The 13,799-nt window shown below is 38.4% G+C and overlaps 1 protein-coding gene across 5 annotated transcripts in view; it reads right to left on the bottom strand.

The window, feature by feature from the left end:
* Positions 1 to 13,799, bottom strand: part of PIEZO2 (piezo type mechanosensitive ion channel component 2) — a 465,998-nt gene that overhangs the window by 120,362 nt on the left and 331,837 nt on the right. For all 5 annotated transcript variants that reach the window (XM_073631329.1, XM_073631330.1, XM_073631332.1 and 2 more), the window contains 5 exons: positions 13,442 to 13,675; positions 8,723 to 8,837; positions 8,428 to 8,636; positions 5,605 to 5,753; positions 3,281 to 3,454 (listed from right to left, as the gene is read on the bottom strand). In XM_073631329.1, coding sequence (XP_073487430.1) covers positions 3,281 to 3,454; positions 5,605 to 5,753; positions 8,428 to 8,636; positions 8,723 to 8,837; positions 13,442 to 13,675 — 881 coding nt within the window. The remainder of the gene's footprint in view (positions 1 to 3,280; positions 3,455 to 5,604; positions 5,754 to 8,427; positions 8,637 to 8,722; positions 8,838 to 13,441; positions 13,676 to 13,799) is intronic.

Genomic DNA, 13,799 nt, shown 5'->3' with positions numbered 1-13,799 from the left:
ATCTTTTTAGTCGTTTTTAAGGTGGCGCCTATTGTCGCATGTTTTCTTACTTTCATTGGTATCTCCGCTTCTGGTATCCATACCAGACCCTCCAAAGGGATATCTATCGTCGTTTGTATCCAAGGTTTCTCCTTGCTCAGCCCACACCACTCCAGTACTCTGACTAGATCTGCGTACTCTTGCTGGTTTCCCAGCCCAAATAAATCTCAGGAACCTCGATCTAAGGTCTCTTAGAAAACTTGGGGGGATCTTAATTGGCAGGGTCTGTATTAGATATAGGAGCCTTGGCATCACATTCATCTTTATGATATTTGTCCTCCCGAACCAAGTAAAAATTTCTTTGTCCCATCTCTGAAAGTCAGATTTAATCTGTCTCGCCACTGGTGTATAATTAAGCTCAAATAGCTTAGTCAGATCCTTCAGTATTTTAGTCCCTTTAGTTACTTTAGAGCTTTCTGGGTCACTGACACAGAGCTATAAGGTAGCCAAAGAAATCAGAATGGAGCAAAACATCTAAATTGCATACTTGTTCCAGGTCAGTTTCTCAAAAAGCGCTGAAGTTACAATGTTAGGTCACCTTGAAGAAACGAAAAGGTTAATTAACACCCTACACCCTCCCCCCATCCCTCCCGGTTCATTACCACTACACTGGTGCAGTGATCCTGGGGTTTGAAAACCGCATTGGGATGTTTCAGAGCAGTTCAGATTGGTCAGCACTGTCACATGCCTGCACTGGCCAATCAGAGCTGCTCTGATCTGTCCAAATGTCCCTAGGGAAAGAGGAGAAAGAACAGCGTGGTTTTCAAAGCCCAGGACCGTTGCATTAGGCTTTGCGGACGGTGAAACACTATCACTCACAGAAGTAGGTGCAGCAGGGATGGGGGTGGTGTACAGAGTTCTTCTTTTATTTTTTTTCTGAAATGGTGAACTAACCTTTAAAAGCTTAATTCCAGGCAGATATTATAGACGCATGTTTTTATTAATACACCATTAAATGTAGCAGTTTAGGTACCCATTTTTGACCTGGTATCAGCCTCTTCTAATTCCTTGAACAGAACACCACAGAATGGCAAAGAAGCAACATGACCTGCAGCAGAGAAAAACCAGGTCCCTTTCTCTGTCAGGCATGGCTGTGCTGTGTGGCACAGCTGTGTAAGTATCAGGACTGGATGGACAGATAAAAAATTTGGTAGCTAAAATGGTTGATTTAAATGTATTTAATTTGTGCTTTTAGCTATTTGCCTCGAGTTCCGCTTAAGGCTAGGTTCACACTGCTGCAATCCGATTTTGATCCGATTTTCAGTGCATAGTCTATGGGGGCCAAAAACCCCCTGGAATCGCACCAAAGTAGTATAGGAACCTTTTTCTGAATTTGCACTGTGCTGAGTTGCATTGATGTGAACGGGCACCAATAAAAACAATGTGATTACCTGTTCTCTCCATAACAACAGTAAGAAATTTAACTGAACTTTGGACCCATGGGTTCAGTACTTGTCAGTTCCTTAACCTGTTCCTGGCTGACCTCTTTTCCCCCCTGTTTTTTCTTTTTCTCGTTTTCTTTACTTTTTTTTTTTATAAATGTTGCGGGGCCCTGTGGGGTTCCTACTAAGATTATAACCTCAGGTATGGAGACACCACTTTTCTTAAAATAATATAAAATAATATAATAATTATTCAAACCACTCCTGTGGTTTGTTTTTCATTCTATTACTACTACGGTTAAATTTCTATTGTCATATGATTGTGTGCAACTCAAGTCACATCTGAAATAGCACTAGTGTGAACAGAGCCTAAAGGATCAGCATGATAGTCAGGCAACTAGAGCTCTCAGAAGGACATTAATTTACTTAACCACTTCACGCAAATTGACATACCCGTACGTCTGTACTTTGAAGCTAAATACCGGGGTTATGGCAGCAGCTAGCTGTCACAACCCTGGTATTTTTGGGAACGTGGTGCATTTCTCAAAGTGGTCTCCATGGCGGATTCGCTGCAAGATCACGTTTATCGTTGACGGGAGAGGTGACCACCCGCCTCGCTCCGGTTGTCTCTGCCGCTAACCGGGTCCGCCGGTAGCAGCGGAGACGATCGCGTCTTTTCCCGTGGATGCCTTAAAGGAGAATTTTTTTTTCAATTTATTTTTATGTAATTTTTTTATTGCATTTTAGTGTAAATATGAGATCTGAGGTCTTTTTGACCCCAGATCTCATATTTAAGCGGTCCTGTCATTTTTTCTATTACAAGGGATGTTTACATTCCTTGTAATAGGAATAAAAGTGACCCACATTTTTTTAAAAAAAGAAACTGTGTCAAAATAAAAAATTAAAAGTAAAATAAATACAATTTTTTTAAAATGTATTTTTAAAGCACAAGCTCGCGCACAGAAGTGAACACATACGTGAGTAGCACCGCATGTGAAAACGATGTTCAAACCACACATGTGAGGTATCGCTGCGATCATTAATGCGAGTGCAATAATTCTAGCCCTAGACATCCTCTGTAACTCAAAACTAGTAACCTATAGAGATTTCTAAACATCACCTATGGAGATTTTTAAGGGTAAAAGTTTGTCGCCATTCCACGAACGGGCGCAGTTTTGAAACATGACATGTTGGGTATCAATTTACTCAGCGTAACATTATCTTTCACAATTTAAAAAAAAATTGAGCTAACTTTACTGATGTCTTAATTTTTAATTTAAAAAAGTGTATTTTTAAAAAAAAAAAGTGCGCTTGTAAGACCGCTGCGCAAATACGGTGTTACAGAAAGTATTGCAACGCCATTTTATTCTCCAGAGTGTTAGAAAAAATATATATATACTGTTTAGGGGTTCTAAGTAATTTTCTAGCAAAAAAAACTAATTTTAACTTGTATACAACAAGTGTAAAAAAGAGGCTTGGTCCTTAAGTGGTTAATAAAAATTCAGAAAAAAAGATGTTCTGTAAAAAAACATAGAGGACTTAACATTTCCATAACTGTCCAGAGGTACAGCATTTATCTGAATAAGGATCTTATTTTATATAAAGTTATACTAGACTCAGGAAAACATATTAACCAGAGTAAATATGTCAGGCATTATATAAATGTCCTGCTACTTAAAACTTAATATAATAAGTATATGTATTTAGCCAAGCAAGTCAAGTAAGTTGATCCCCAAATTACTGAAAAAGTTGACTGCTGGTAAGGTTATGAAAAAAACACATAAACGACCCTAGACAAATATTAAAAGTTAAGTGCTGTAAGATGACAAAGACAACAACCAGTGTTCCTGTTTTCATACCTGTAAATTGTGTTGTCCTGTTTGCTGGTTACAGCCTTAAGGTCTGTAAGTTGTAGGAAATGGTCATGAAAGTAATGGAGGTGTAAAATGCACACCAACAAAAAAGAGGTTGGGATAAATATACGAGTAAACAGGTCACCCAAAGTAAATGTTTCTAAACCAAGATCTGCCAGCCTGCAAAACAAAATTAAAAACAGGTTAGAATAAATATATATATTTAAATTAAAGATAGCATAAATGTTGAAGTTTAAGCCATTTATATTTTGCCTTCCCTGATTCCTCTTTTCCCCCTCATTAATATGCTAATGAAGTTTTTCTCTTTTTATTACACACGAAATGTTAGACCCAGTGACATCATTACTAGGTTTCTGTGTTTCTCTACGCAACACAGGCAGATCATGGCTGGTGGGAGGGGCCAACAAGGTGCTGTACATAGCTTCCTAATAACAGGTAGCTATGGTAACACCCCCATGTGATGCTGAACCCCTATGATTGAAATAATTGAAATCTAATAAATGAAAGGGGAAAAAAAAGTCTGGTTACAATATGCCCAACAACACTTTGACATGTGCCTCACTGGGCTTTTTTTGTGGCAATAGCGCAGTAAAGGCTTTTTTCTGGCAACTCAACCGTGCAGCTCATTTTTGTTCAAGTATCATTCTATTGTGCTCCTTCAGTACCACCACTCTTTTCCCAGAGCAGCCTGAATTTCTCCTAAGGTTACCTGTGGGGTTTTCTTTGAATCCCAAACAATTCCTCTGGCGGTTGTGGCTGCAATCTTTCTTGGTCTACCTGACCTTGGCTTGGTATCAAGTGATCTCTGAATTTTCCACTTCTTAATAAGTGATTGAACAGTAATCACTGGCATATTCAAGGCTTCGGATATCTTTTTATATCCTATTCATCTTTCTAAAGTTTCATCACCTAGTTAAGCAGGTATTTTGACATTTCTTTTCTGCTCCCCATGGCTCAGAATCTATCCTGCTCAGTGCATCCACATGAGAGCTAACAAACTCATTGACTATTTATACACAGACACTAATTGCAATTTGAAAAAAAACAGATGTGGGAAATGAACCTTTAATTGCCATTTTAACCTATGTGTCACTCTGTGTGTCTGTACCAAGGCCAAACATTCCAGGGTATGTAAACTTTTGATCAGAGCCATTTGGGTGTTTTATGTTTTCATTATGATTAAAACGAAATGAGCCAAACAACTATGTGGTAATAAATGGCTTCATATGATCACTACCCTTAAATAAAAGATGTTTTTTTGGCATGATCAATCATATTTTCAATATCAATGCCAAAATTTGACGATTTCTGACAGGGTACGCAAACTTTTGAGCACAACCATTTAAATATTTTTATGTTGCATCATATTCTTTCAATGATCTAAAAAATCGAAATGAATATCTTTAAAAGTAGATCTTGTACAAGTAATTTTGTTTTGTAGTCATATACAGTGGTACCTTGGATTGCGAGCATAATTTGTTTCGGAAACATGCTTGTAATCCAAAGCACTCGTATATGAAAGCGAATTTCCCCATAAGAAATAATGGAAACTCAGATGATTCGTTCCACAACCATTTATTCATAAGTTCTTCAGTTTATAGTCAATATAAAAAGATTATAGCAAAATTTCCATTGACAAATGGCAGACTCCACAAGTGGATTAGAAGCAAAATCTAGCTGGAGCTACAGAGTATAAAAAAAAGAGAGGCACCTCTATGTGTAGCAATATGGTTACATTTAATGAAGGTACAACATTTAGAAAATCACATATTTGATGATTTGAAGAGGCACATCTAAGTATGCAGGCATCCTGGGTAAAACTGTCCACATAGACTATCCTTTGGCTCGTAACGCTGTCAGTCTGCAAGCATGACCAGGATAACTACCCTGCAGTAGAGCGATCTGAAAGCGAGGCTTGAAGCGCTCGTAGAGTGCAGTGTGAAAGGGATGATGCCGATGGCGGTGTGGAGGATGGTCTATGTGGACAGCTTTACCCCGGATGCCTGCATACTTAGATGTGCCTCTTTTAATCATCAACCATGTGAGTTGCTAAATGTTGTACCTTCATTAAATGTAACCATACTGCTACACTTAGAGGCACCTCTCTTCTCTTTTATACGCAGTTGTGAAGTGACGCTACTTGTATATCAAGACATCTCTCGTTTATCAAGTCAAAATTTATTTTAAAAAATTTGTTTGTCTTGCAAAACAGTCTCAGACCAAGTTACTTTCAATCCAAGGTTTACTGTATATATTTTTCAAGTGTGTATAGTAAAAAGTGCAAACCTATATCCAAATGCCATACATACTTCTCTTTATTTAATCCTGTCATATTCATCCAAATTGGTGGGAAGGCTTTAAACTGGTATGTATAAATTAAGATAAGCACCAACATGGTGTAAACTACCACAGACATCCAGAAGTATTTCAAAATTCGCCTCCACCATTCGTAGTGAACCTAAGGTTACAAATGAGACAATCGAGACTATTTAAACATTTTAGCATAGGTATATATTAGTAACATTTATTTAAGCTGAAATATGTGGTTAGGTTTACAGGGCAAAAATAGACATTAATAACAATTACTAGAAATCTGTGACTTAAAGATTAAAATTACGTATGGATCTCCCATTTTCTTTAAATCATTGGAGCAATCTAGAGCAGTGGTTCTCAACCCTGTCCTCAAGTACCCCCAACAGGTTATGTTTTGGGAATTTCTCTTAAATAAAATAGCTGTCCAAAATACCAAGCCATACACTCTGATTTAAAGCACCTGTGCAAGATAAAGGAAAACCTGCAAACATGGCCTGTTGGAGTACTTGAGGAGAGGGTTGAGAACCACTGATCTAGAGCAATGGTTTGCTCCAGCCGACAGCCTGTGTTCCTTGCTAATATTTAACACAGTTTTACATACTCATTGTAGTATCAACCACCCAATCATAAGCGTGGTCCTTCAGGCCTGGGATTATTATAACAAAGTAGCTCCTATTCCAACTGAAACTATACGTATATGTTCCGCTACCAATGGAATTTTTTTTATTCTAAGCATTTTTTCAGTTTATTTCACAAAGATGAAGCAGAAAGTTTTAAATTTCTCATTTCTGGTATTTCTTTAAAATATTGTGTAGCTAAATACACTCTTATGATCACTGACATTGAAAGCAGGAAATTGATCCTCTTTGACAAACTGTCCTTGTTTTTCTCTATTCCCCCTCAGGAATATCTAGCTTATACTAAACTGCCATTTTATCTCAGTTGCAACCCTATACCTTGATTAAAACTTCCTGATAATGTCTGGTGCTTTTGGAATTCCCCTGCTAATTAAAGCCAAAGTGTCATCCGTTTTTACAATTTGCTGCATTCAAAACTTATATTCACTAAGTCCGCTCCGCTGCTTACATGGGAAAAGAAACGTCTTGCACCCCTTGTCTTGCACCCCTTATGGAGCAGCAAGGACAGAGGGCCATTATTAGAGCCATTATTAGTAATTACTGCATAATTCGGTGGAAATGTCCCGAAAACTCCAACTCAGGTATCCATATGTGATGCTGAAATTCTCTAATGCACCTCTGCAGTTTTTTGGAATGCAGTTTTCCCTAATTGCAAATTTAACGGGTGCCCTTTGGAAAGCGAGCCCTGAATTAGCTGTTCTCAATGTAGGAATAGAGGCATATACAACAATTTTCAGATCTATAGGGGTTGATTTACTAACACTGGACCATTCTGGATCTGGTGCAGCTCTGCATAGAAATCAAGTTTGCAGGGTTTTTTTTGTCAAAGCTTAACTGAACAAGCTGAAGTTAGAAGCTGATGGCTACCATGCACAGCTGTACCAGATTCTGAGTGCTTAAGTTTTAATAAATCTTACCCATACTCATGCATGTGTTATTCGCAGCATGACTGATGGTGGCTCAGAAATGGAAATCTTAGGAAGACCCAAATATGGCAGAAGTAAAAAGACATATAGACTTAACATATGCACAGTATACAAGAAATGTAATGCCTATAATGAATGCCAATCTGCTAAATATTCTATAAACACTGGGTCTATTTGGAAGCCTACACAACCAAAGGTTTGCATAGGATCCTTTTAGGTATTGGTTGATTTTTAACTGCCATGGAAGAAGACTTCCTCTGTGACCATGCATGTACCTTAGTTCTTTATACTCATCCTAATATTGTTTTCCCTGTTTTCTTCTGTTACTGTGAACTTACATACACTTGGTTCTCGGTCTAGAACTGTAGTAGTGCTGTATAATGCCGCTACTTGTCTTTTATTTCCATGTTGAGCATCAAATGTTACTATATCTATGGTCTGTTAGCCTTCTACGATAAGCAGGAGCTTCTTTTGGGTGACAGCTTCATTCAATGCCTCGATTGCTGAGCCATTTATCACATGATAATCATGGTAAAACTGTACCATGTTTGAGGTGCCCTTAAAAATGAATGGCACCCAAACACGTGGTGATTTTGCCACTATTTCATCATGATTTGGAATCATGGCAGAATTGCTATGATTCTGTCCATGATCCCAAATCGACAAATGTGAACGGGGCCTAAGACAAATTCCTGGCCAACCAATCTTGAAGAAAATAGCAACTGACTGTGCCCATGAAGCTGCATGTTCCAACAGACATCTATGGGACTGTCAACATGGGGATGCATGCATCCCTTGTGCACCTCCGTGTCGTTAAAGTTGGCCCTGCACGGGTACCAGCTGAGGAAAAATTACAAATCCTTGCGCAGGTTAAACAGTAAACATATTTGCATTTTAACTGGGTATTTAACTGTATACCTGGAGTTCTGCTTTAGGAAATAAACATATTTTGCAGTATGGTGACTGCTTTAACCAAAATCTTTAGCTAGTGTTCTTCCTGCTCTGATAAGCAAGTACATTCCCAAGAACAGCAGGTAAGGATATATCTTCCCATTAAGGGATGGGCCCAACACAAGTCTTACTCAAAGCTGTCAATGATGCATATGTAATTTTTTTTTTTTTAACCTTCACTCTTCTCCATAGAAGCGGGAAAGGTGGAGAAATATTCCTGTCTGATGCTAATTTTAGAAAAAAGCCATCATATTGTAGTAAAGTCTTAAGAGAGGGCAAGAATAAACAAGTGTGGTATACATACCTGATACAATGCCACACAGAAAAGGAAGAGCATCATGTAGATGATTTTGTACATGACAATTTTTCCTTCAAAACTCACAAAGAAGAACATTCCTCCACAAACGTAAATCCAGTACTTAACAAACATTGCCATCACCATGTTTCCTAGCACCTTCATGATATCATTTTGATCATCTACTTCTTCTTCTTCACTTTTTTGGACTTCATCTTCTAAGATAGCATGGGTACAATAATCAATTATTCCTGAATCATTAAAAATGTCATATTTACCTAAATGAATGCCAGTGTTTTCATACCTTTTTCTTGGCTTCCAACTTTGATTTCTGATAAAGTCGCTTCCTTTTCCTTTAACTGTTTTTGCTCAGTAAGGTGTTGTCTAAGCAAAAGCCAGAATGTAACATTAAAAAGGATCTAGATCAAAGAAAGGAAAAAAGAAAAGTTTAATCAATCACACTGGTGTTATGCAGGAATAAGTTTAGTTACACTGTTCTGTCATAATTTTTACATTTCATTAAAATAAAATTTTCATTACTGTTCTAGATGTTACCATATAATAGCATACCACTCATTGATGTATATTAAAGGGGTTGTAAACCTATGCATCAAGGTGAAAAAACACCTGGCAGTGACCAGCCCCCCCCCCCAGTTTTACTTACCTGAGCCCTGGAACTTGAACCGGCGGGGACGCGCTGTCTCTGTGCCTGGGGATCTCGGCTCTTGATTGGATAGATTGATAGCAGTGCAGCCATTGGCTCCTGCTGCTGTCAATCAAATCCAATGATGCGGGGGCGGGGCCGAGGCATACATTCGGCGGCTATGGACACTGAATGCTTGACTCGGAAGCCTGCCCGCAGGGTAACCCCCTTGGGAGAGTGCTTCTCCTAGGGGGTTATCTGATGTAGGGAGGAACCGCGAGAGTCACCGGGGGACCCCAGAAGACGAGGTTCGGGGCCACTCTGTGCAAAACAAGCTGCACAGTGGAGGTAAGTGTGATATGTTTGTATTTTTAAAAAAAACTAACCCTTACAATCATTTTAAGTCTGTTATAACTGAAACTTTACAGAATATTTACTATATACTGCACAGTCTATAGTGGGATTTTGGAGATTAAAGTGGTTGTAAACCCTCAATTACCTAATATTTCTACATCTAAAAAGGGTGCAGACAGATGAAGTTACACTATGCAGAGCTCAGTGGGGAGTGCTCTGAGAGCTGAATGGAGGGAAGGGACACACACCCCTTTACACAGCACACAGGGACAGAGCTGAGGCTGTCAATCAGTTGGAGCTCCCTCCTCTGTCACAATTTTTCACTTGTTGTCAGGAAAACTTGTCAGAAGTGATTCATGCTGATAGCAGAGGCATGAGGCAGCAGACAGAAATAACTGAGGTTTACAACCACTTTAAGTATTCCTAAAGACCTAGAACAATCCTAATAACCAAAATGGTAATTGAGTGGTGAAAAGTTATATATATATATATATATATATATATATATATATATATATATATATATTGTATGTGTAAACAGTATATATATATATATATATATATATATACATATATATCCCTGAGGAATTCACGTGTCCTGGTGATGAAACGCATAGGGGTGGAGCTATTTGGATGATGTCATCATGCATGGCAAGTCCAGAAAGTGCAGTATCTAATATAGCCAGCCACAGCTGAATACCAGCAGCGTATTTACTTTTGTTGCTTGTACATGTGAGTGCACTGAATACACTGGATAATGTGAGTCATATTTTTTATGAGTGTGTGAATAAGGGTAAATATGAAGCACTGTGTTTTTTTCTTTCTTGATGCTGTAATGTGGTGGAGAGGAGTACAAGTGGCATAATCTGCTGCCATACAGGGTTTCATTTAAAGGGGACTGGTGCTGTAATCTGCTGAGCATACGCTGATGCTTAATCCATTGAGCATACGGAATATCATTTAAAGGGGACTGGTGCTGTGATCCGCTGAGCATACAGGATTCAATTTTAAGGGGACTTGAGCTGTTTTTCTGCTGTAATATGTACCACACTGGTGGCTCACTCAAGGTGGAGGAGTGGAAGAGTGGACAAGTTTCTTGCAAGAGTATAAATAGCACATTGAGTGGTATAATTTGAGAGAAGAAAACAACACAGCAATAACACAGCGCCAGTGGTAGACTACCTGGAGAGCTCCAACAAGACATGCGGTGTGTAACATGTATGTTTACCACACCATGTACTGTGACATCTTATATACATGTAGCATGACTTGTAAATAAGAGAGGAGGGAGATAAAAAGAACACCCGTGCAGCTGGACCAACCGTAGCTGGTAGATACAGATCAAAACAGAAGAAGAACAAATAAAGCCCAGCGCTCAGGATATTGCAAAAACAAACTGCAACAGTCATAAATGAATAAAACTGATTGATTTAATAAAACCAATAATGATTATAAAGCAACAATAATAATTGATAAATTATAATCCAAGTTGTAAAAACAAGAACCAATATTGTAATAGGACCCGCAGTAACACAATATTGTAATGGTCTATTGCACTAAATTACAGCATATAAATGTGCACTTACTCAAGGTGGAGGAGTGGAAGAGTGGACAAGTTTCTTGCAAGAGTATAAATAGCACATTGAGTGGTATAATTTGAGAGAAGAAAACAACACAGCAATAACACAGCGCCAGTGGTAGACTACCTGGAGAGCTCCAACAAGACATGCGGTGTGTAACATGTATGTTTACCACACCATGTACTGTGACATCTTATATACATGTAGCATGACTTGTAAATAAGAGAGGAGGGAGATAAAAAGAACACCCGTGCAGCTGGACCAACCGTAGCTGGTAGATACAGATCAAAACAGAAGAAGAACAAATAAAGCCCAGCGCTCAGGATATTGCAAAAACAAACTGCAACAGTCATAAATGAATAAAACTGATTGATTTAATAAAACCAATAATGATTATAAAGCAACAATAATAATTGATAAATTATAATCCAAGTTGTAAAAACAAGAACCAATATTGTAATAGGACCCGCAGTAACACAATATTGTAATGGTCTATTGCACTAAATTACAGCATATAAATGTGCACTTAAAATAAAAATAAATATAAAGACAGGCAGTCCTTAAACAACAGGGGACCATCACAGGAGATCCATCCAGAAAGTGCCCCAACAGAAGGCAATGGGTAAGGTGGTGAGAGCGGAACAAGGTGCTCAAAAAGAAGGTGAATAAAAATCAGCGGGGAAGCTGTGAGTTTTATTCACCTTCTTTTTGAGCACCTTGTTCCGCTCTCACCACCTTACCCATTGCCTTCTGTTGGGGCACTTTCTGGATGGATCTCCCGTGCTGGTCCCCTGTTGTTTAAGGTCTGCCTGTCTTTATATTTATTTTTATTTTAAGTGCACATTTATATGCTGTAATTTAGTGCAATAGACCATTACAATATTGTGTTACTGCGGGTCCTATTACAATATTGGTTCTTGTTTTTACAACTTGGGTTATAATTTATCAATTATTATTGTTACTTTATAATCATTATTGGTTTTATTAAATCAATCAGTTTTATTCATTTATGACTGTTGCAGTTTGTTTTTGCAATATCCTGAGCACTGGGCTTTATTTGTTCTTCTTCTGATTTGAGAGAAGGCCAAGGAACACACCAGACAGGTCAGGGATAAAGTTGTGGAGAAGTTTAAAAAAATATCCCAAGCTTTGAACATCTCACAGTGCACTGTTCAATTGATCATCCGAAAATGGAAAGAGTATGGCACATCTACAAACTTACCAAGACATGGCTGTCCACCTAAACTGACAAGCCGGGCAAGGAGAGCATTAATCAGAGAAGCAGCCAAGAGGCCCATGGTAACTCTGTGGGAGCTGCAGATCCACAGCTCAGGTGGGAGAATCTGTCCACAGGACAGCTATTAGTCGTACACTCCACAAATCTGGCCTTCATGGAAGACTGGCAAGAAGAAAGCCATTGTTGAAAGAAAGCCATAAGAAGTCCCGTTTTTCAGTTTGCGAGAAGTCATGTGGGGGATACAGCAAACATGTGAAAGAAGGTGCTCTGGTCAGATGAGATCAAAATTGAACTTTTTGGCCTAAAAGCAAAACGATATGTGTGGCGGAAAATTAACATTGCACATCACCCTGAACACACCATTCCCACTGTGAAACATGTTGGTGGCAGCATCATGTTTTGGGGATGCTTTTCTTCAGCAGGGAAAGGGAAGCTGGTCAGAGTTGATGGAAAGATGGATGGAGCCAAAAACAGGGCAATTTTAGATTAAAACCTGCTAAAGTCTGCTAAAGACTTGAGACTGGGGGTTCACCTTCCAACAGGATAATGACCCTAAACATACAGCCAGAGCTGCAATAGAGTTGTTTAGATCAAAGAATATTAATGTCTTAGAATGGCCCAGTCAAAGTCCAGACCTAAATTCAATTGAGAATCTGTGGCAAGACTTGAAAAGTGTTGTTCACAGATGCTCCCCATCCAATGTGACAGACCTTGAGCTATTTTGCAAAGAAGAATGGGCAAAAATGTCACTCTCTAGATGTGCAAAGCTGGTAGAGACATCCCCCAAAAGACTTGCAGCTGTAATTGCAGCGAAAGGGGGTTCTACAAAGTATTGATTTAGGGGGGCTGATGGGCAAATGCACACCAAACTTTAGAGACATTTATTTGTAAAAAATGTTGAAAACCATTTATCATTTTCCTTCCACTTCACAATTATGTGCCACTTTGTGTTGGTCTATCACATAAAATTCCAATAAAATACATTTACGTTTTTGGTTGTAACATGACAAAATGTGGAAAATTCCAGGGGGTATGGATACTTTTTCAAGGCACTGTATGTAATGAAAATGAATAGTAGTATACAGTATTTATTATATAACCAATGTAAGATACTTAGGCATAAAAATGTAATTTGTAAAAAAGCATCTTGAACCAAGCTTTTCCTAATTGGCCCTCTTCTACACATACATTTTTTGTGCCAAAGCTCACCTTTGATGCAAGCTCTTCTGGTTTTTTTCTTTCAAGAAGACCTGAAACTTCACTTAGTTCTGGATTCAACTCTATGCTCCATATATACTGTAAAGTTAATAATAAATTGCCATAGATGACCATAAAGGGTGAACTAATCATGGCATATTTCCTCCTATCACGAATCATCCAGAGGGCACATGACCAAATTAGCAACACAAAGGTTAACCAACTGTGGTACGTGATGCTCCATGCCTAAAAGGAGACCAGATAGTTTTCAGACCTTGTAAACATATTGCATTCCAATCAATTAAAATACAAAAATGACTAAGCATTTTTTTACGTGCAGGGACTCTTTACAAATGAGGACCAAAGAATA

Source organism: Aquarana catesbeiana, linkage group LG05, assembly GCF_042186555.1.
Source record: "Aquarana catesbeiana isolate 2022-GZ linkage group LG05, ASM4218655v1, whole genome shotgun sequence".
In the NCBI taxonomy this organism is placed as follows: domain Eukaryota; kingdom Metazoa; phylum Chordata; class Amphibia; order Anura; family Ranidae; genus Aquarana; species Aquarana catesbeiana.
The sequence above is the reverse complement of the archived record's forward strand: the minus strand, read 5'-3'. Positions and strand labels throughout refer to the sequence as shown.